Source organism: Cervus canadensis, chromosome 6, assembly GCF_019320065.1.
Source record: "Cervus canadensis isolate Bull #8, Minnesota chromosome 6, ASM1932006v1, whole genome shotgun sequence".
Classification (NCBI taxonomy): Eukaryota; Metazoa; Chordata; class Mammalia; order Artiodactyla; family Cervidae; genus Cervus; species Cervus canadensis.
The window spans coordinates 76,048,779-76,071,692 of record NC_057391.1 but is presented as its reverse complement, the minus strand read 5'-3'; the positions used below and the strand labels follow the sequence as shown (position 1 = coordinate 76,071,692).

Here is a 22,914-nt window from a genome sequence, read left to right as displayed (position 1 = left end):
CTCACAGTGCAATCAGAAGAGGAAAGGCAGGCCAGCTGCCCTCCCCCAGGGGATAAGAGTGATGAGACCAGGCCCAACGGAGCCAGGGACACCTGAGGGGCCTGTGCCCAAGGAAGGGCATGGTCTTCTGGAGAAACGCAGAACCTTGTTTTATTTTGTTTTTGTCTGCACCACGCGGCAAGCGGAACTTCACGGACCAGGGATCGAACCCACGCCCTTTGCAATGAAAGCGCAGAACCTTAACTACTGGACCACCAGGGAAGCCCTAGAGGCATTATCTTCTGATCTCAGGGCAGAAGACGGTGCCCTCTGAACCCTTAGCTCGTGCCCCTTGAGTTCCTGGCCCTTTCTACCTCGCGCAGGATGTCAGAGCTACACTATCACACAGCGCCCATTGGCCCGGGCCTTGCCGGTCCACAAAGCACCTCCTGCCTTGTATTTCAACGAGCCCCACAGCAACCTGGGAGCCAGCCAGGCGTAGCCATCACTGTTACTGGAGCAACACAGAGGCTAATGTGCCCACAGTCACACAGTCAGTGATAGATTGGTACCAGACCCTGCGTCTCCTTTTAAGCCAAACTACCTCTTAAAGATCAGAGAATCTTCAACTTATCACTGGGCCAGGGTGCCACATGCCTTTCTAAGTGGCCCATGCAAGGCCTCCCAGAGCATCTCTGTGACCTGGATGCAGATGGGAAAGGAGAAGGGGGCAGGTGGATCCATAATCTAGATGAACAAGGTAAGGAAGGGAAACCCTCGATAGAATGACTCCGTGAGTTCTATTCTCCATCTAGAGCACACAGCTGACCCGGAAATGTGAACTTGAACACACTCCTCTCCCTCCTGCCAGCCCAGGGCAGCCTTCACTGGGGCACCAGCTGGACTCAAGTGAGTCTCACTCACATTTTGTACCCAAAACCCAGGAAATTCACAGCTGGCCGGCCTCCCTCCTTCAGCATGCTACGGCTTTAAGCGAGGCCTGTGAGCAGTGGGTCTCTGCTGGCCTCATTTCCTGGCTAAAGACCTAGATAGAGTGTCTAAATTTTCCTCGGGCTGACTGCTGCCCCAGATTTAGCCTCTCTGATGGATAAGTCTGTCTCCCCCTGCCAGTGGCTGTATCTGTCACTCCATCCCATCCCCTGGCTTCCTAAATTACCTGCCTTTAAGTTGCTGACAGTCTAACACATCTCACTTCTCAAAATGCACAGAACGGTCTGAAGAAAATGCTCACACTCTAATACAGGAGGGATCCATTTGAGAGCCTGACCCTGGGGGCCCACACATAGCCAGGGGGAGAAGGCTCAATGCTGTCACCACGCCAATCCTCAAATCCATGCAATCCTAATAAAAATCCTCAGTAGATTTCCTGCTCTGTTTGTTTGATTGGTTGGATTTTTGTAATTGACAAAATGGCACTGAAATCCAGCCGGAAGAAAAAATGGGTGAGAATATATGATAACATTTTAGAAGAAGAAAAATGAGGGTGGACTGTCCTACTGGTTAAAAATCAAGATGCAAAGTAAAATTATACAAATTAAAAATATTAAGTCATTCCACAACATTATTGAGTGCCCATCCTAGGCCAGGTACTCTGAAAGGCCCCAGGAGTATTCAGGGTGCAACAGTGCCATGATGCTTCTTTTTTTTTCCGTGATATGCTTCTTGACTGTCAGGCCTGTTCCCAAGCCCAGGGAGGGTGGTTGGGAAGGGTGAGAGGTTTGTGAGAATCAAGTCAGAGAAGCAGGCACTGAGCCCGGGCGGACAGGCCCAGCCCTGAACTTTCCTGGGAGAGATAAGCAACAGGAACCAAGCAAAGAGAAGTGGACCAAATCAGGCCCTCCCTCTGTGGGTGCTTCAGGGCATGCCACTCTGCGGCTTGGAGCTCAGGCAGTTGGCAGTTCAATTGTAGGATGGGCTCATAGTTAACAATTGTAATACTAACAAACACAAATGTTCATTAAGCATGTACTCTGTGCTAAGCACTTTATATATAACATCTCACTTAATCCTCCAAACATACCTGATAAGATGGGTTCTATTATTATCCCCATTTTTCAAATGAGGCTATTAATGTTCAGTGAGGTGGGGTAACTTGCCCAAGGTCACACAGTCAGAAGCAGTGAAGGTCCAATCCAGACACAGGCAGCCTGGCTCCACTGATAACCACTACCCCACCCTGCCCTTCATGACTTCTCAGAACAGGCAAGGCCCAGGGCTTCGTGGAGATCCCAAATAGCATGGACTTTAGCAGCCCTCGCCTTTAAACGAGGCAAGGGTTAGGGTTAGTTGCCTCCAGCCAATGCTTGGCCTCCTTAAAACTTGTATCTTAACATTTAGAGGATGAAGGAACCTCTGATATCTTCCAACCCAGTCACCTTTATGGGGCCAGAAATCCCTCTGTGGATGAAAAAGGCCGCCTCAGCCTTCTGTGAATATCAGTAGTGACACGAAGCTCGTTGCCTCCTGACACAGCTTATAAAATTTCTGAATGGCTCTTTCTTTAGAAAGTGATCACCTACTCTTCTGACTTTTCTCCCTGGGGACTGGTAAAGAGAAACACACGTCTTGCCAAAAAGCGACAGCAAGTCCCAAGCACTGTCATTTCAGTGCCTTCCCTGCTCTGCCCGTCTGATTTCCCAGCAGGTTGCCTGGGAACCCGTCTCCCCTACACCCTTCCTTAATGCCAGAAACACAGGTCAGCGCACAGCGGCTGTGAAAGGGCCCATAGAGCAGGAGGCGGTGGGGAGTGGCCTCGATGTGCCCCTACCTCTCTCTGCTCCCTCTGAAGGCAGAGTTCTTCAGTCTCTTCCATCAGTTTGTCTGCCAAAACAAGGATACACACTCTCACGAGATGCTCACTGCAGATCCAGTCCTGAGGGGTCACTGTCTGTGATCACCTCCATCACCCCCAGCTCCTTCCAAGGATGAGGTTGGCACTGCTGGGCCTCCCAGCTGGGAGAGCGACCAGCTCCTGGGGCTGCAAACTCTGAGTTGGCCTGATCTGCTACCTTCCTCTCCTGGCAATGACCCTGCATTGTGCATTCACAAGACAATGACAGCTCATCTTTGGAAGCTCAAGTGGGTCTCTGCACCCCCAGGGTGCTGTTAACCTTTGCACTTATTTCTGGTGAGTGAGGCAAGGCAGGTCCTGGGGGCAGAGGGTGTCTAGAGCAGGCAGAGGGGAGTCAGTGCTCTGGTCCCCACACATTTAAGGAGGCAGCAAGGGAGAGGGTCCCAGGCAAAGGACCAACCTCCCAGACTAACTGTCTTTCTCAAACAGAGCATGCCTACCAGCTAATCTCGTTGGAAAAGATCCTGATGCTGGGAAGAATTGATGGTAGGAAGAGAAGGGGGCGACAGAGGATGAGATTGTTGCATGGCATCATCTACTCGATGGACATGAGTTTGAGCAAACTCCAGGAGACAGTCAAGGACAGGGAAGACTGGAGTGCTGCTGTCCACGAGGTCTCAAAGTGTCAGACCCAACTTAACAACTAAACAACAACAACCGCTAGCCAATAAGGGGCACCTGGGCCTAGAACCTTAAAGAGGGCTGGGGGTGAGAACTGGGGTCTGGGGGCAACATCCTCTCCATTTGTGGGGCTCTTGCTGCAGAGCTGACACAAGTGTTTCTAGGCATTTCCACCACCTCTAAAAGTTGGGGTCTGATTTTGTCTCCAGTTTAAGGGTGAGGAAACTGAGGCTTAAGAGGAACTGCCTAAAGATCCACACAGCTGATGCATAAATGACAAAGCTGGGTCCAGAGCTCCGGCTCCTAACCACTAGGCTCTCCTGCCTCCTGTCATGCCAACCCAGAGGACTCGTATCATGCCATACAGCCCCCCCAGGCTCCGGGCTGGTCTCCGGCTCCTTGGAGCCTGCTAAACCCCTACCCAAGAAACCCTCCCTCAGCCCTGCACCAAACCTTAGGCTGCAGCCCCCGGCCCTGAAATGCTATCACCAGGGAGCCTGTTTGCAGCCCATCCCTCAGCCAACCTAAATACTCCTGCTTCTCCTTGGCCAACTGCAGCCCCTGGGCCTCCAGGCTTTTGATCATGGCTTCTCCCAGCTGGGCATTCTTCCAAGTCCTGGGGAGGGAGGGCAGATGGAACAGGAGAGAAGAGGAAGACACACACAACTGTTAAAACAGAAGGCTGGAGGAGAAAGAGAATGTGCATAGCGTGTCCTCGTCATCCTCTCTCCTCCAGAATCCCAGCTCGCACCCACCCTGGTCCCCGTGACTGGCCATGCCACCAACATTGATCCATTACAGTCCCCGGAGGGTGCCCAGGCTGCAAAGTGGGCCACTGGGAGCTGGGCCAATAGCACTTTGGGAGCAGGAAAGAGATTGCTTCCTGGGCTGCTTTCTAGACCACTGAATGCCTATCACCTGCCAAAAGGCCTGGCCCAGGGCACCATTCAGAATTATTTGTGGAACTGAAAGCACAGCCCAGCATGAATAGGCAGGGGCCGAGACAGGGATCTGTGAGCAAATGGGCTGGAGGTTTCTGTACCTCCATCTACAAACCACTGGTTTGTGCTAGGATTAACTAAGGGCCTGGGGAGATGGGATGGGTGTCAGGAGGCTGCCAACTTCTCCTAATGACACCAGATTTGCTCCTGAGAGTGGGGGACAAATGGTGCCTATGTGTGCACTTGTGACTAAACCAGCAAAGCTCATTTTGCTCGAATCTCACTTAGAAGACTCCCCAAAGATGCTCTAAATCTGGTCTGTCTCCACTCCCCACACAAACCAGCTCCCCCCAGCCCTGTGCTCCCCACCCACCCTCTCCCAGGATGTCTGTGTTTCCACCAGGATCCCAATCGAGAGGCAGGGAGGTCAGGGTTGGCCCAGCCCACACTCTTTCCCCTTCCAGACCCTCAGGCTGCCCCCCTTCCTGCCCAGGTGCACTTACACCTTCCCAGACTCCTGCAGCATCTCCAGCCACTGGGTCTGCTCAAACTCCGACTCGGCGGCCAGCAAGATGGTCCCCTGCCAGGAAGAGAAGACACTGGTGCACCTGAGAAGAGCCACCCCGCGTGCCACCACTCGGCCTCTGCAGGCCTGCTCTGTGTTCTCACCCACGTCCCCAAGTCACTGACACTCTTCTCAGGCCAGCCCACTGGAGGGGATGCCCCGGGGGAGCCTGGGGTCCCAGGGAATCTGCTCTGTCCCTGCGGAGCCCTGGCCAAGCAGAGAGCCTTACTCACATGGAAATCCTGGTGGGAGATTTTCATGGCGTAGGGCATGCTGGGCTCTTCCTTGGCCTCCACCAGGCAGCCACCCAGAGGGATGACACCCTGAGAAAGAACCAGAACAGTGGCCCGCAGCCCCCACCCAGCCCAGGTCACCGAAGGCCTCTGGGAGCCTTCAGCCAATATCCAGGTGTTGCTAAAGGCTCGAAGCTAGAAGCCAGACCAGAACTCTCCCAGAGGGACACAGGAGGGACACTGCCTGGGAGGGGGCCAGGGTGGTTTCTGCACCCGCCCCCCCCCCCTCCATAAGACTTGCCATGAGACCAGGGCAGGACACCAGAGAGCACCCTCCCCTCTGGGGACACCGTCCCCCATTGTTCCCACTGGGCCCTCCCGCACTGTGTCCTGGGGAGAGGCCCCTCACCTTGGGATGGATGTTGAAGTATTTATTGGTTTCAAAGCTCTTTTTTTCGCTCTCAGAGTAGTAAAGAAGGAAGCTCTCTTTGATGATGAAAAACCTATAGTGGGTGGTGGGGAGGAGGGGAAAACAGGAGAAAAGGGGTGAGGTTTCTTGGAATGACAAGAGCACCCTTGTGCTCATGTGGGGAGACCATGAGGACACCACTCAGACTCATCCTTGCCAACTCACGTGCCATATCCAGGCAAAGTCCTCAGCTGGCCAGGCCCCCACCAATAGGCAGCCCACCCTCACACCAGTGGACAAGCGTAAGTGGGAGGCCCACAGGCAGCCTCCCGCAGCTTCACAGCTGACTCCTCCAGCCCCCCGAGCCGCCACCTTCGGCACAGGGGGGTATCTGTGGTCCTTCCCCTCAGGTACCTTCAGCCCTGTGAGTCTACCCCAAGAGGGGCAGAAGAAGGGCTGGAGGACACACAGTTCCAAAGTGGGTCTTTTGACAAGTGGTCCTGAAGACGGGCCATCAAATGGCCTGTGGGTACCAGGCTGGTGAGGCCAGGCCTGCAGCCTACATGTGACACCTGCATTGCCTTCGGTCTTGGATGTTCCACACAGCCTCCTTCTGGGCCCTGGGGCTAACTTAGGGCTGCCCTGGTGGCTCAGACAGTAAAGAATCCACCTCCAATGCAGGAGATGTGGGTTCGATCCCTGGGTTGGAAAAATTTCCTGGGGAATGGAATGGCTACCCACTCCAGTATTCTCACCTGGAGAATCCCATGGACAGGGGAGCCTGGCCGGCTACAGTCCACGGGGTCGCAAAGAGTCAGACATGACTGAGTGACTAACACTTTCACTTTGGGATCTCTAGGCCTTTGGGGCTTTCTGACTTTGATGCCCACAGGCGGAGCTCTTGCATCCACCCAGGGGACTCTCATAGGACTGATGACTAAATAAGACACCAGGTGCCCTCCAGGAGAAGATCCAGTTGGACCTGAGAGCCCAGAGTGGTAGCTCCATCCTCCTGGGGCAGCTGCTAATGCCGCTGTCGGAGCCATGGGACTAGGGGGAGCCGGAAACACGGCTCAGATGGGCTCATGGCGGCCAACAGCGGGACTCTCCCCTGCTATGTGATCAGCGACATTGTATCGGTAGCTGATGTCAGTCAGAGTCGGAATATTTACACCAGGGAAATCATCAAATGCTACAAACATCAACTGCTCCACCCCACCCCAACCCCAAGAGAGCAAGTGGTTAAACATTCACCGGCACACCCGGGTTGGACACACCCTCTTGGGAGGGACTCGAAAAGTGGCCGGTGAATCTCTGAAGGTGCCACCAGCCAAGGGGATCCTCCCGAGGCCACAGCTACAGTGGGAGGGTCGCTGTGACTGCCAACAGCTGCTGTCTCCCCTCCCCCAGGAAAGGAGCTCAGCTCTGTCCTTCACTGTGCACCCCACCCCAACCATGTTCTTTATTTGCATGGGCCCTCTCGGCCCAGCCAGACACTGCGGGCAGCTGTGGGCCTCAGAGGTGACATCCTGCTAAAGCCGACTCACCCCCCACCCCCGTGGAGGAAGAACACACGAATACCACCATCTGCAGAACAGCGGACACGTCCTGGGCCCCCTAGCACCTGACCCCTGCCCACCTTCTCAGCCTTCCTGCCACTTCTGCCTTTTAGCCTCTTGGCCCCACAAACCCTGAGCTCGCTGCCTCCTGCCTCACTCTGTCTTGCAGGATCCTGCGAAAGAGACCGCACAGTTTCCCAGGAGTGCCTACTCTCTCTCTTCACCTGGCTGAAACTGTCTCACCGTTGGTGACCAGCCCAGCCCACACTGCCGTATGAGCTCCTTCTGTCCGTGCTGACCGGCCGTGCACTTGGCACTGAGCACCACTGCCGCAACCTGGGTGCTCACTCTTGTCTGGAGGGCGTGTCATGGCCCCTCAGTCCTGTGGGACACGAGAGATGTCCTTTGACAGTTTCGAAGGAAATTCATAGAGTGGATAAGAACACAGAGCTGTCACTTCTCAGCCTGGGGTGGGGGGCAAGAGGGAGGGGCTAGATCAAGTAAGCTTGCCTCTCTGAGCCTCAGTTTATTCACCTGTAGAATGGGAGTGATAACACAGACCTCATCTGGTTATTATGAGGATCAGATGAGGCTGTGCTCATCACTGCCAATTTGAAGAAGAGCCAGGATTGGACTGAGTGACACATCTCCACAGTCCTGTCACCCACAGAAAAATGGGAGGCAGGGGCACAGGGCCGCCTCCTAGGGACCCTTACTCTCCCCTTTCGGTGGTTACTGAAATACTGCTATTGAATGAAGTGTGTTCCCCCAGATTCAGAAGTTGAAGCCCTATCCTCCAATGTGACTGTATCTGGAGAAGGGGTCTTATTTTTTTTTTTAAGATTTTTCTTTGATGTGGACCATTTTTAAAGTTTCTATTGAATTTGTTACAATATTGCTTCTGTTTCATGTTTTGGTTTTTTGGCCCCAAGGCATGTAGGATCCTAGCTCTCCAATCCCAACCAGGGATCAAACCTGCAGCCCCTGCATTGGAAGGTAGACTCTTAACCACAGGACTACCAAGGCAGTCCCTGGAGATAGGGTCTTTAGACAGTAGTTAAGGTTACATGAGGTCAAGAAGTGGGGCCATAATCCAATCCTATTAAGACGAAGCATTTGCTCTCCCACTTGGCCCCTTGAGAACATAGTGAGAAGGCGGCTGTCGGCAAGCCAGGAAAAGAGTCCTTCCCAGAAAGAACCTGCTTATGTCAGCACCTGATCTCAGACTTTCAGCCTCCTAGGAAAATAAATTTCTGTTGTTGAGCAGAAGGGTTTAACAGTGTAACAGACTGTTTACTCAGTCTATGGTATTTGCCTGAGCTGACCAAGATGAATACTTTCTTGCCTTTGTGACACTTCTAGAGACCCCTCCTCCCTCAGAGCAAAGCACTGTGCCAGGGATTCGGTGAGGGTGGCAGACAGCTGGTCACTAGACACACAGACAGGGAGAGGACGGGGCTCTGGAGGCAAACAATCCCTATCCCTCAAGCCACAGCCTCCGGCCGGCTCCCAGCCTTGCAGAATCTTCCCTTCAAAGCTCCTCTACAAAACGAGGCCGCGCGTATCTGCCTCTTGGGGCTGCTATGAAGAAACGTTCATTGAGTCAACAAATAATCGCTGCACCCCTACCTGTGCCAGGCAATGTTCTGAGTGTCAGGGACAGAGGTGTGGACAAGAGAGACACAAATCCCTGTTCCCATAGAGCTTATACTTGAGTGTGTGTAGTGGGGATGCAGACAGTAAGTTAGAAAGAAAGACATGCCACATACCAGATGCTGATAAATGCTATGGAGGAAAATAAAGCAGGGGGAGCAATGGGGTGAGGGGTGGGTGGGGGGGGTGTTGTTGTTAAACAAAGTGGTCAAGGAGAGCCTGAAGGCATCATCTGTGGAAAGATAAGTGTTCCAGGCAGAGGAGCCACAGGTGCAAAGGCCCTGGATGGGAAGTGTGCCTGGTTCTGGAAGGAACTGCAGTGTGGCTGCAACAGAGGGAACCAGGTGGAAAGCAGATTGTGTAAGGCCCTGTTGGCTACTAGAATAGCATTAATGATAAAACTAACGTTTATTTAGCACTTACCCCAAGCAATACGTTATTGCAAGCAGTTACCTCTGTTAATGCATTTAACACTCACTATTATCCAACAAGGGCTTCCCTGGTGGCTCAGATGGTAAAAAATCTGCCAGAAATGTGGGAGACTTGGGTTCAATCCCTGGGTGGAGAAGATTCCCTGGAGAAGGAAATGGCAACCCACCCCAGTATTCTTGCCTGGAGAGTTCTGTGGACAAAGGAGCCTGGCAGGCTACAGGGTAGCAAAGAGTCATTGACGACTGAGCGACTAACATTTTCATTTTCCCATGAGGCAGGTGTCTGCATTTTCTATGGGCAGAAATGAAGCAGAAAGGTGACATGACCTGCTGAAAGTCAGACCACTAGTTGATAGAGGCTGATTTTTCCTCTGAGTAAGAGGGACAAGCCCTGGAGGGTTCTGAGAGGAGTGACATGATCTGACTCGCACTGCAGAAGGCTCAGTCTGGCTGCTGGGTTGAGGACAGACTGTTGCTGGGGGTTAGGGGGTAATGCGTGGGATCCCTTAGGGGCTGGGGCCACAGGAGGGACAGGAAAGGATCCAGGGGATGAAGGCATGAAAAGCCCTCCACATCTGTCTGCCACATTGGATGTCACTGCCGAATGTCACGGCCCTCCTCTCTGTGCCCTCTGAGAGGCAGGGGAAGACGGATGTCCAGGGCACGCTTTGTTCCAGACTTCGGCAGAGCTCGGGGCTCCCGTGGCCACAGGGGTCATGAAGGGTCACGTGCCACGCATGCCAAGCCTGGTCTGGTTGCAGCTGCTCTCAGTTTGCTTCGGGTGGGGATGGGAATCAAGGAAAGGAAGCTGGCATGGATCTGGAGGAGGAGGGTAACTCCCCAGCTGGCAAGGAGGAGGATCGCCCAACAAAGGGTACATCTGGCAAGTTCACTTCGAGGACCCAAAGGGCTGGCTTTGCTTGTAACCGTGTCTCAGGACCTGCCCGCTGCTCCAGCCAATGACTCTCAGCTTCCCTGCAGCAGGCGGGGGCCCAAGGTTAGAGTGCCCCTGCACAGAAGGATACTTCCTCTTCCTGCCCCTTCCTCCACCATCCCCTTACTCCCGGGGTTCTCATTCTGACCACAAGCCAGGGGCTGCCTCCTTCTGAGTCCTGCAGAGTTAGGCTCACTGAGTTGGGCTGGAGACAGTCACTGGTTGTTTAGCTGTTCTCATGGGCTGTTTTCCAAGCAGAGTGTGGAAGTGTTAGTTGCTCAGTTGTGTCTGACTCTTTGTGACCCCATAGACTGTAGCCCACCAGGCTCCACTGTCCATGGAATTCTCCAGGCAAGAATACTGGAGTGGGTTACCATTACATTTTCCAGGAGAGCTTCCTGACCCAGATATCAAACCCGGGTCACCAGCACTGCAGGCAGATTCTTTACTGTCTGAGCCACCAAGGAAGCCCTAGGTATCAGTATTTGATCCATGTAATAATCCCGGAAGGTAGGGCTTTTTGTTCCCATTTTACAGATGAGGAAACTGAGGCTAAGAGATGAAGCTACACATGCAAAGTCATATAGCCAGGGTAGAGGTGGAGGTGGGACTGGAAACACAGACAACAGCCTCCGTTCCTACTCCCATACCACACTGCCTCAGAAGCTGCTTTGGCCTTTGGGCCATCACCTGGGCAGGAAACAGATGGGCCAAAGGCAGTAGGTGTCAAGGCTGGGGTAGCCGAGCGTCAGAACTCTGCCACTTACCAGCAATGTGACCAGGGCAAGTCCTCTGATCTCTCTAGGGCTCTGGTCCCCCAGGGGAACTTGAAAACACTAATAGCACATATATCTCTTAGGGTTGTTGGGATAACGAAAAGAGTTGTTCACATAAAGTCTTCGAACATTGTGTGACACATGGTAAATATTCCTTAAACATTTACTTTTATTACTACTACAACTATTTATTATTATTAAGTTCAGTGTCTGCCGCTGCCTCCCCTGACCTCCTTTCCCATTTGTGCTCAAAAAACTCCTACTGGCAAGAGCCCTTGGCTTCAGCCCAGCTGGCCAACTCGCTGTCCTCCAAACACACAGCCCTTTCCTGCCGCCGCCCCTCCCCCCTGTCCAAGGCCCACCCTTCTACCCAGGCCAGCTTCAGTCCTGGGCAAAGCTTCGTCTCCAGTCCCAGCCCCTAGGGTCTCCCTGTCTAGTCCCAAGCTTCAGTGAAGCCCAGAGCGTGTGCATGAGTAAAAGGTCTGTGTCTGCCCTGGCTGCCTCTTCTCTCTGGTCTTAAAGAATTTCACCTCTAGATGGAGGAAAAGTTACCAGGTACTAAGATGCTCATGTTTCTAAGTGTTTTATTAATATTATCTTATCTAATCTCTCATGACAACTCTGAGAGTTGGGGCTGTATTCCCATTTCACTGGTGAGGGAACTGAGGCACAGAGAGATTCAGCAACTTGTAAGGGGCAGACCGGGAACTCAGCTGGTCAGCTTGTTACCATACCAGGTTCGTCTGCCCGAAGTGCAGCAAGCCAAATGCTAAGATGCTGAGGTTTGCAGCAGAGGAGCGTGTGTGTGGCGGTCAGTAGCTCGTGTTATGTATATAATAACACCACATCAGAAATTAAAACCTACTGTGAAAAAATTATGCAACTTGACTCCAACAAGTGTCACCCCCAGAACCTGGATTCTTAGGAAATATCTTCTCATGCATCCCATCAGGAAATAGGTCTATATTTGAAGGATTACTTAAACTGTCATTTTTTTTTAAAGATTTTCTTTCGTGATATGGAACCATTTTTAAAGTCTTTTATTTGCTACAATATTGCTTTTGGTTTTTTTATGTTTTGCTGTTTTGGCCCCAAGGTTTGCGGGATCTAACTCTCCAACCAGGGTCCGAATCTGCACCCGCTACAGTGGCAGGCAAAGTCCTAAACACTGGACGACTAGGGAAGTCCCCTAAACTGTCATTCTTTTGTGAGCTGGCTAGGATTTATATTCCTTCTTGTTAAAACTCTGTACTTGCTCTTTGCCACGTATCCTTAACTCTAATTCATATGATGATTATTCAAATAAAGACTAAGTGCCTGCCTTCAAAAGAGAAAAAATCCAGATCCAAAACATGGTCCCAAGTTTGCAATCAAATGCAAAACAATTCCATTCCTCTAATTCTCCATAGGCCTTCCACAGTTATCAGCAGAATGTAGTCCTCTTCTGTCAAAGCTGAGGAACTGAAGATAGGGGAGGACTGAAACCATGCCCCATGGGCTGAAAAAATCCATAACAGAAACTGGTGACTAATGCAAATTCTTGAGCTTGTCTTAACAGACCAGCAGATAAGGGAACAGCTTGTTTAAAAGCCCTCTGCTTGTAACACAACAAACTGGCTGAAACCGGGAGGATCCAACACATCTGATCAGAGTCTGCACAGAATAGACCTGCTCGCCCCACAGGTGACCGTCACAGCCCCAGGTTCCCTCCATATCAGACTTCCCTGGAATTTGCACCTGCCTTCCATAAAGAAGCATGTAACTCAGGTGCGCCTGTGCAGAACACAGACTCCTTCACCTCCTTCCTCCAGTCACCTCCCCCCATGCCTCAGATTCCCTTCTCGTTTAGACCATAAATACCCCAAGCTGCTCGCCTCTGGGGAGGCAGATTTGGGATTAACTCTCCCAACTCCTCACTTGGCTGCCTCGCGAATAAACCTTTTCTCTGCTGCAAAGCTGGGTGGCTCAGCATCTGGCTTGCTGTGTGTCAGGCCAGCAGAGTTGGCTGGGTATCACACCGACAAGGCTCAGGCTCTCAGCCGCTCTGCCCTCTGATGCCCAGCCCCCCTCACCACTCCTCTTGGCTCTCTTTAGCGCTTCAGACCTGGCATCGTGGTTTGTCTTCTTAGAGCTTCTCTCTGCAAAGTAACTGCAAGCCCCCGGCCAGCTCAAGTCAGAGAGCATGAGCGAATCTCCCAGTACACTTCTGGGCCCGGGGGCTTGATGATTTCCTGTCCTCAGGGAGCTTATAGGCAAACACCGATTGTACAAATCAATAATTTAAAATACAGCCAATGCTTATCCTGTGTGCCAGGCACTGTTTTAATAACATGAGAATGGTTGTTAGCCATTCACTCCTCACATGAGCTAGATGAAATGAGTGGAGAACAGAGAGGTTAAGCAGCATGCCCCAGGTTACACAACTGGCCAGTGGGGAGCTGGGATCAATATGCAGCACCAGGGTGCCCTGCCACTTTGTAAGTTTGTATGAGATACAGAAAGAGGACAGAAGGGTGAGGAATGAATGGTTTGGGTGTCCAGCCCGGAATGTTCTCTGAGAGGGGGTGACAACCGAGCAGGGTTTGGAAGGATGAATAGGAGCGTCTAGGAAACTGAGGGGACGAGGGAAGTGGAGATGCATCTCAGACAGAAGGCGCAGCAGATGCAGCAAACATTGTGTTTCAAGGCTATCGGAACACATCTGGTACTGCTGGCAGCTAAGTGCCGAGGGGTGCGCAGTGGTGTCGCGGAGGGGAGTGAGAGGTGGGTTAAAGTCAAAGACAGCAGCGGGGACCAGGCGTGGGTGGGGCTTGTGGTCCCTGTGAGAAGGCGGGGCTCCTTGTGGCAGACGACGGGAGCTGCCAACGGGTGTCAAACAGGGCCCTTGTGAGGTCACCTGGCAGTTTTAGACATGGAGAAGGTGTCTCGGAGGGCTCCACAGCTGGGCAGAGGGGGCAGACTAGAGTTCTTGGTTGTTGCTGATACAAGTCAGCAGAGCTTGTTGAACAGACAAGCGAGGGAGAGCAGAGTCTGGGATGACACGAGGCCCAGGATGCTAGCTGAGCTGCAAAGCGGACGAGGTACCATCCGAGCTGAACCAGGGAGCCCAGGAAGGTTGTCCTTAGCTTTGCTTCCACCTTGACTCCCCTCCTAAGCGCCCTGAAGGCAACAAGGGCTCAAGCAGAGTTTGATGGCCAACATGGGCCTCACAGTCGATCCAGCTGGAAATGAGCAATAAAGGCTACTTAGACCCACAAATACCTTCTAAGTTGGGTGGGTCCTGGCAAAGCAAGGCGCATCTACACTGCTCCTGAATGTCTGGAGGTGCAAAGCCAAGTGTGAATGTAGGGGCTGGGAAGGGAGTTGCATCACAGAGAGAGACTTGGAGGGGGGGGCAGTCCTGAAGGGCAGAGGGGAAGTGGGGTGAGGGGAGAGGGCAGAGGAGAGAGGATTCAGGGAAGATCCAAGAGCCTGGGTCCTACAGGGTCAAGAGACAGCGGAGAACAATCCCAGCCCTGGTGGTACTGAGATGCAGTGTCTGGAAGGCTCAGGAAACCAGGGAACTGACGCAACTAGGTGCTTGCAACTCTGGGATTCAAATACCTCTCCACTCTGTTCTTTGACAAACCTTCTCTTCACGCTGGAGCAGGAAATGGCAACCCACTCCGGTATACTTGTCTGGAGAATCCCATGTACAGAGGAGCCTGCTGGGCTACAGTCCATGGGGTCACAAAGAGTCGAACATTTACTTTCTCTTCACACAGTCTACAAGGCCCCCAGAAAGCTTGTGTGGAGGCTGGTGCATCAGTGTGGTGGTGGGGATGGAGGGGGAGACTGAGGAATGAGCCAGGGTCCATATCTGCTAATGCAACAAGGAGCGTCTACGCTGGGCAACCAGTTCACCCACAGATAAGGAAACAAGAACTCAGCCCCTAGGGATCAGCAGAAACCCTGGCCTGCGGAAGCGTGAGAGGCCATGGGTTACACGTCCCAGGAAGGCAGGACACCCAGCCTGGAGGCCTCTCCCTGGGGGCACCGACATCCAGAACAGGAGCAGCACCCCGGCTTCCTCAGCCCTGAGCTCCTCGGGCACTGAGGAAAGGGGTGTGGGGTGTGGAGTCAAGCAGATCCTAGAGCTGGGGAAGGATGGCTTATCAGAAGTGTCCCTTTCAGAAGTGGCAGAAATGACACAGCTCCCAGTGCGTGTCCCTTTTTGCTCATTCCAGGCAGCCTGGCACACTCAGGGAATGCCCACCCTGGCCTCTGCTACTTGCCTGGCTCTAGGTCTGAGATGGCAGAGAAGGCAATGGCACCCCACTCCAGTACTCTTGCCTGGAAAAGCCCATGGACGGAGGAACCTGGTAGGCTGCAGTCCATGGGGTTGCCAAGAGTCGGACACGACTGAGTGACTTCACTTTCACTTTTCACTTTCATGCCTTGGAGAAGGAAATGGTAACCCACTCCAGTGTTCTTGCCTGGAGAATCCCAGGGACGGGAGAGCCTGGTGAGCTGCCGTCTATGGGGTCACACTGTGTCGGACACGACTGAAGTGACTTAGCAGCAGCAGCAGGTCTGAGATGGCAGGACAGCAGAAATCCTGCCTGTGAAGTACATGGGTGATGACAAGCGAGGGTTTATGCAAAGATCACCAAGTCCAGGGGGCTCCAAAAAATGTTAGCAGAGGGGATACATGTATACTTACAGCTGATTCACATTGTTGTACAACAGAAACTAGCACAACATCAAAGCAATTGTGTGCGTGCTCAGTCACGTCCGACTTTGTGACCACATCATGGGCTGTAGCCCACCAGCCTCCTCTGTCCATGGGATTTCTCAGGCAAGAATACTGGAGGGGGTTGTCATTTCCTCCTCCCAGGGATCTTCCCAACCCAGGGATCAAACTGCGTGTCTTGTGTCTCCTGCTTTGGCAGGTAGATTCTTTACAACTTGAGCCACCTGGGAATTATACTCCATTTTTAAAAAATCAAAAGCAAGTTAGCAGAATTCTTTGAACAAGATAATAAAGACAAGCTTACTGTGCCAAGCAGGCAATAGTGCAGAGGCACTGGGTGACGCAGGAGGGGGCCTTGGAGCCCTCCTTCTGCCCCCCACCTCCCTGTGGTGGAGTTAAAACACCTGTAGAATCACCATGGAACAGAGTTTAAACACCACAATTTGATCCATTTCCATTTGACGGATGAGACACTGCCAGCCGGTGAGCTGTGAGGCAGCCGTGCCCCGGCCTGGCTCACACAGCTGGTCATGGGCAGAGCTGGGACTGGAGCTCAGGGCACCCGCCTCTCAGCCTGGGTTCACCTGCCACCAGGGCCACACCCACTCTCAAAGAAACTGCTCTATATTTCCAAGTCTTGGACGCGAGGCAGTTGAATTGCCTGAAAGTGTTCCACTTGAGTTCTGGCCCCTGTTTTCAAACAGCCCATCAACAGCCTCTCATGACAGCTCCTGGGAGTGGGGAAGGAGAAGTGTGTCTTGTTTGCATAACCAACTCATTTAACTTCGGGCCAAATGAACCATCACATGACCCCAGTGAAGCCTGACACAATGGGTGTCATCTCATCTTACAGCTGTGCGATGATCTGGAGAGTGTACCCAGATCATACTTAAACTAAGGACTCAAAACAACCTTGATGCCACCATCTTAGACGGATCTGGGGAGAGCCCAGAGCTGCCACCTAGCCACTGCCCACCACCAAACACTATCATTCTGAAAGAAGTTGGGAGAGCACAGGTTGATTATGAAAAAAAAAAAAGAGGGGCCTGCAGACTGGGATAGAACAGGCAGAAATGCTGCAGCTGTGCTGGGGGGACACCTCCCAGTCAGCTGTGAGAAATGCTATGTGAGCCAGGAAGCGAGACCAAGTCCCAGTGTCACTGGAGTGAGGCTGAGCCTGGTGCTTGGAGGTGACGGGCAAGCTCTCCCCCCACAGTCCTTTGGGGGGAGTATCACAGTGTCGCCTTTAGGAAGCAGTGCTCAGAGCCAAGGCTGAAACTCCTGGACCTAAATCTCTGTGGGAAGAAAGTCTCCTCAAGTCTTTCTGGCGTGATGAACACCAGCTGCACAGATCATCTTTCCACCCCTGCGCACGTTGTGGCCTGAGCTTTGGGAAATGAGGCCCCCTCATCTCCAGGGTTCCCCTGGCACTTAGCGGACACTGTGAGTCTCAGCAACCTGAGGTAGGACGGCCCGAAGCTCCACAAGAGTGAGCTGATACCCAGGGCCTACCAGTCACCTTATACCTGAGGGAGGAGGAGGGACATGGGTGTAGACACCCCAGAGGCAGGAAGGAATCAGCTGGGCCCTCCTCATCAGAGGCTCCAGCCTTGGGAGATGTGCAGAGGGATTAGGGAATGGATTGGACTGCAAGGAGATCAAACCAGTCAATCCTAAAGGAAATCAACCCTGAATATTCACTGGAAGGACTGATGCTGAAGCTGAAGCTCCAATATTTTGACCATCTGATGGGAAGAGCCGACTCACTGGAAAAGACCCTGATGCTGGGAAAGATTGAAGGCAGGAGGAGAAGGGGACGACAGAGGATGAGACAGTTGAATGGCATCACTAACTCAGTGGACATGAGTTTGAGCAAACTCCAGGAGACAGTGAAGGACAGGGAAGCCTGGCGTGCTGCAGTCCAAAGGGTCGCAGAGTCGAACATGACTTCGTGACTGAACAACAACTGGAGTGCTGGGGAAAGAATGAAGCCCTGGGAGAGAGCTGGCCTGTCTGCTGGACCAGTGCCTCCGTGCGGCTGACAACAGCCCAGGCAGAGAGGCTTCACTCCTGTCCTCCTTGTCTCTGAGCACCTGTGTCTCTGCTGCTCACAGGTGAGGGGGAGGAGTCACCCTCTAGACACCTCTCCCAGGTCATCTGATTACTGCTAAAAAACATTGTTGATTCCTTTCTCTTTTTGTTGTTCATGGGGAATAAAAGCTGACCCTTCAGCTCAAGGGCATCTTCCCACCCCGGGAAGGGCTGCTCGGGCACTAGGAGCTGGAGGCACAGGCCCTGAGTGGAAGAGGTTTTCTAGAACCCAGCCGGCCACAGCCGCTCCCATCCTGCCCATGAGTTATTTATGCGGCTCAGGAGCCTTTCCAGGCCCCCTCCTCTTAGCTGCACCCCCCACCCACCGACCATGGCATCGATCGCTCTAATGGCAGGGCTCTGAGGCGGCAGGCCTGAGTGCCCTCTCCCCAGGCCTTCCTGTGGCTGCTAATTAGCTGGAGTCCAGAGAGGCCACAGAGCGGTAAGTGGGGCCCAAGGGGCCCTGCTGGGAAGTGACAGGGGGCTAAGCTGAGCATCAGGCCTCCCCCTGCTCCATTCCAGACCCTCTCTGGCCGGCTGTTGCTGATCCAAGGCTAGAGCGCATGTGCATGTGCGTGTGTGTGTGTGTGTGTGTGTGTGTTTATCTGTGAACATGGACAGAGGCCTAGAAAGGGCAGGGGAATGTTAGCTCTTTCCTGAGTCCCAGGGAAGGAGGAGTCTTTGCACAGGGGCAACTCTGGAATTCCCATGAAGGAACAGAGTGAAAATCTCCTTGGAAGGCGGTTGGAGGACTTAACCTTGCAGAACGTGTACACTGTTCTGACTTGGGCTGGGTGAGTTTTTGAGTGGTTGTGGGAGTTACTGGTGGAGATTCTTGGGGTGGGGGTGCTACAGCTGTCCAAGGCCCCTGGGCTCCATCACTGTGCTTTTAGCTGGGGAACTTTTGCCCACAATGCCTCCCAGCCCTGGAATCAACTGCAGATGCAGGGGCCAAGTCCCCACACCTGTGGGTGATGGGTACAAGGGGACAGGACCTGGGGGTTGCAGATCCCCGGCACTTATTAGGAATGCCATCAGGTGAAAAATGCGTGGAAAGGGACGTCTTGGAGGACAAGACCCAAAGGTAATACCAAGGACAGCAGCTAGACCCAACAGAGGAGTGTTGTTTGCCTAGAGCAACTGAGGTAGAAGAGGGTGGTGGGGTGCATTCTGCTAATGGTTCTTGAATTTATAAGCAGCCTCCCCACCCCCACTCAATGCCTTTGGTAGAGACAAGCCTGCTCCTGGCACTTGAGAGCTGCCGCTCAGACCACACAGCCCTGGAAACCCCTCACAACATGGCCTCTCTGCTGCCCCAGGCCTCCACTCAGGAGATCAGAGATAAGCTTAACTTTGGAGGAACTCAAGGAGCCACCATCCCACTAAACCCCCAAGTGTGAAGTCCAGCCAAAACCAGGTATGTAAAATGTGAAACAGCATCCACAGTCCTGTTTGTTCTGTAGACATATTAAATTATTCATCAAAACAGAACATCAAAACCAACTATTACCATGTCCCTGTGAACTGTGTTCCTGGCACATAGGAAGCCCCCCTGCTCAGGGGCAGACGCACAGGGTGGGATGGAAGGGGCATCTAGACCCCCTCCTAGTTTCCTGGTAGGGTCATGCCTCCAGGCAGGGGCCAACGCACAGCAAATCTCAGAGCTGAGATTGCCCTGAAGGTGAACACTTTCCAGAAGATGGCCCATTGCTCCGGAAACCAGCATTGGGAGCTTCCTGCAAGTTCAGGGCTGTGAACTCCCCCTTCCTCCAATACCTTCCAGGCTCAGTTATGAGTAGCTACTGGCCTCTGTGGAGTAGCCTTAGAGTTGGGACCGGGAAGCTGATGCCAAAGAACCAGGCTGCTCTGACCTTCCCCACCACCCCTTCCATAGGATCAGTCCTCTGACAGGACCCATCCATCCTCAGTCCTGCCCCATCTCCCTTCCCCCAACCCTCAAGAGTCCCTCCTTTCTGTTCCAGCTTCTCTGCCTGAAGCACTGGAGTCTCTCTTCCTTAGGCCCAGTTTAAAGACACACACGTGTGCATGTGCATGCTAAGTCACTTCAGTCGTTTCCAACTCTTTGTGACCCCAAGGACTGTCGCCTGCCAGGCTCCTCCATCCATGGGATTTCCCAAGCAAGAAAACTAGAGTGGGTTGCCATGCCCTCCTCCAGGGGATCTTCCTAACCCAGGGATCGAACTCAGTCTCTTACATCTTCTGCATTGGCAGGCAGGTTCTTTACAACTAAAGAAGCCCCAGCTTCCACCTGGGAAGCACCAGTTCCCAATAAGACTCCTCCAGGGCTGGACACAGACTCTCCCAGACCCTCCTTCCCGCCCCTGGCCAGTGCTTTTCAGAAGCTCCCTCACTGCAGGTACCCGATTGTTGGGGGTAGGTGGAAGTGGGGGGTGGGAGGTAGGACACCCACCTCTGTGCCCACTTCTAGAAACCTGGGGCAGAGGGTTGTGAAGATGATGGAATTGGGGGCGGGGTCCCAGGGAGGCTGTCTGGCTGAAGACAGGGCTTCTTTCTCCCTGCCGAGTACAGTCCAATATGACCCAACTGGGCTGCAACCACCGCCACGATCTCTTCCGCCCGCGTCCATTCTCCCCAACCCGACTTAGATCCATTCCACAGAGAACTCAGCGGCCCCACCCCAGCTGGATCAGACTCCGGCAGGGATGACCCGGCCCGAGGCTGGGATCCACATCTAACAGGAGGAGCCAGCGAAGAGCGAAACGGGGCGAGGCCAAGGTCACAAGAAAGGCAGGCGCAGGACGGCAGTGAGCGGTTCGGTAGGGGGTCCTTAGGCCCTGGCTCCCTCCCCAGGTGGTCCTCCCTCGGCGCGGGAGGGGCACTCACCGCCGGGACCACTTGGCCGACGTCCTCCCGAAGGAGCGCTTCCACAGCACTCCGTAGAGCTGCACCTTGGTGCTGATGTCCAGCGCGTCCGAGTCGGCCTGCTCCAGAGACGGCGAGGGCGACACCGAGTTGGACTTGGACGTGAACATCCTGCCTCGGCGGGGCTGCTCGCGGCCGGGCCCACCCGCTCCCCGGGGCCGGCAGGGACGCGGGGCTCAGGGCTCGGGCGGGCTCGGCGCGAGGCTGCGGGGAAGCGGCGTCGGCCGGCGCCGTCGGGGCGCGTCCCAGCCGGCGGAGACGCGGAGCGGTGCGGGCCGGGAGCTGCGGCATTCAAGTGCGCGGGGCCCGGAACGCGGCGGCTAGGGGCCAGGGGGCGCGCAGCCTGCGGCTCGGGCTCCGGGCTGCGGCGGGCCCGGCGGGGAGGGAGGCTCAGCCTCCAGTCAACAGCATCACTCCCCTCTCCCTGCGACAGCCCCAATTCTGGTGGCCCCGATTGGCTGGGAGGGGCAGGTGAGCTGGCTGGAGGCCGGCCGCGAGCGCCAATCAGTGCGGGCGCCGGCGGGAGGGCCGGGCTCCGTGCGTCCGGAATGTCCCGGCGGGTAGCCTGGCCCCGGGACCCAGCCCCAGCTCCCCACCCCCGCCCCACGGGCCCATTTCTCCCCCGGGCTCCTTCTCGCGTGGGGCGCCTACATCGAAACCGGGAACACGTCTGCTTTGTGACGGGCTTGGAGTCAGTCCTGCAGATCCTTAAACTTGCTCTGGATGCAGGAGAGCAGACGATCGGGCTTGGAGTCCCACCTCAGTTCTTACAAGGCTCGGGGAAGCGGCAGTGAGCCTTACTTTTCTCTCCTTTAGAGTGGAAACCCCTTACCTCCTCGGGCAGGGCAGGGAGCCAGGTGAGACTTCGGCCGGTGCCCGAGCGCCCGCGGGAGAGGAGACTCCATCGCGGCTGGCAGCCCCTCCCCGCCCCGCTCAGGTGGGTCTCACTTTGCACCACGTCTGCCACGATCCGGATCAGATTTCCCTTCCCAGAACTTGGCTGCCTGCGTCGGCATTTGGCTCTCAGTGCCAATCCCGAACGGTCCGCGCCGCTGGTGTCCGTGATTTATCTGCGCGCCTGGCCCGTGCTCCCTGGGGCCTGGCGCTCCATCCACTTCCGCTCCTCTCGGCGGCTCTAGGTGATCGTCTGACTTTCAGGCTAGGGCAGACGCCTGTCCAAACCCTGGGGACCGCCCGCGGAGAGATTCTGTTAACACCGCCGCCTATGGGCACCGCTCCAAAGGCAGGAGCGAATCTGCGCGGTGAGAGGCAGCCAGCTGAACCAGGCTGCAGTCTCCCTACCCCTGGTCGGGGACCGCAGCCATCTCTGGGCATGCAGGTTTCTTCTAAGCGCTTGGGAAAAGCCCTCCTCCCCTCTCCCCTCAGGGGTTCTTGATGCCTCACTTGTAAAGAAGTCAGACTGGAACAGAGGTTTGTAAATAGGTTCAGTCACAGAGTCGTGTGTCAGACTCTTTGAGACCCCATGGACTGCAGCAGGCCAGGCTTCCCTGTCCATCATCATCTCGTGGAGCTTGCTCAAACTCACATCCATCCAGTTGGAGATGCCATCCAACCATCTCATCCTCTGTCTTCCCCTTCTCCTCCTGCCCTCAGTCTTTCCCAGCATCAGGGTCTTTCCCAGCGAGTCAGCTCTTCAAATCAGGTGGCCAAAGGATTGGAGCTTCAGCTTCAGCATCAGTCCTTCCAATGAAAATTCAGGATTGATTTCCTTTAGGATTGACTGGTTTGATCTCCTTGCTGTCCAAGAGACTCTCAAGAGTCTTCTCCAGCACTGCAAATAGGTAGCCTGAGTGTCAAATCACTTTACAGATAAACTTTATTAATTTGCCAAAATAAAAAGTAAAAAATTGAGGTATAATTAAAATATGACAAAACATACCGATCTTAAGTATTTGTTTGATGAAGTTTATCTGATGATGTATACACAGTCACCACTACCCAAAGCAAGATGCAGTGCATTTCCATCACCCCAGAAGTTTCCCTCCTGCTCCTGATTACTCAACATCCCCTCCTCACTGCCTCCCAGGCAAGCCACTTTCTGACTCTTATCAACCTTTACAGCCTTTTTTTTTTAAACAAGCCTTTTTAAAAGTTTATACTGTAATGCCTAAAATGGCATTCTCCACAGAGCAACTATCTTGTTGTCTTTCAACCTGCCTACTTCTCTCACTGTTATCTGCTTGACTTCTCCCT

At 53.9% G+C, this 22,914-nt stretch overlaps 1 protein-coding gene across 2 annotated transcripts in view; it reads right to left on the bottom strand.

The window, feature by feature from the left end:
* PLEKHD1 (pleckstrin homology and coiled-coil domain containing D1) overlaps nucleotides 1-21,798 on the bottom strand; it is a 33,349-nt gene extending 11,551 nt beyond the window's left edge. Inside the window, exons 1-7 of one of the 2 annotated variants that reach the window (XM_043472391.1) lie at nucleotides 21,533-21,798; nucleotides 20,662-20,759; nucleotides 5,621-5,714; nucleotides 5,212-5,301; nucleotides 4,917-4,993; nucleotides 3,997-4,088; nucleotides 2,768-2,820 (exon numbers count right to left, since the gene is read on the bottom strand). In XM_043472391.1, the coding sequence (XP_043328326.1) occupies nucleotides 2,768-2,820; nucleotides 3,997-4,088; nucleotides 4,917-4,993; nucleotides 5,212-5,250 (261 nt within the window). In that variant the 5' untranslated portion in view covers nucleotides 5,251-5,301; nucleotides 5,621-5,714; nucleotides 20,662-20,759; nucleotides 21,533-21,798. Of the gene's footprint in view, nucleotides 1-2,767; nucleotides 2,821-3,996; nucleotides 4,089-4,916; nucleotides 4,994-5,211; nucleotides 5,302-5,620; nucleotides 5,715-20,661; nucleotides 21,441-21,532 lie in introns of those variants that run through there. The other variant, XM_043472390.1, reaches the window with a different exon arrangement.
* Nucleotides 21,799-22,914: the final 1,116 nt, after the last annotated feature.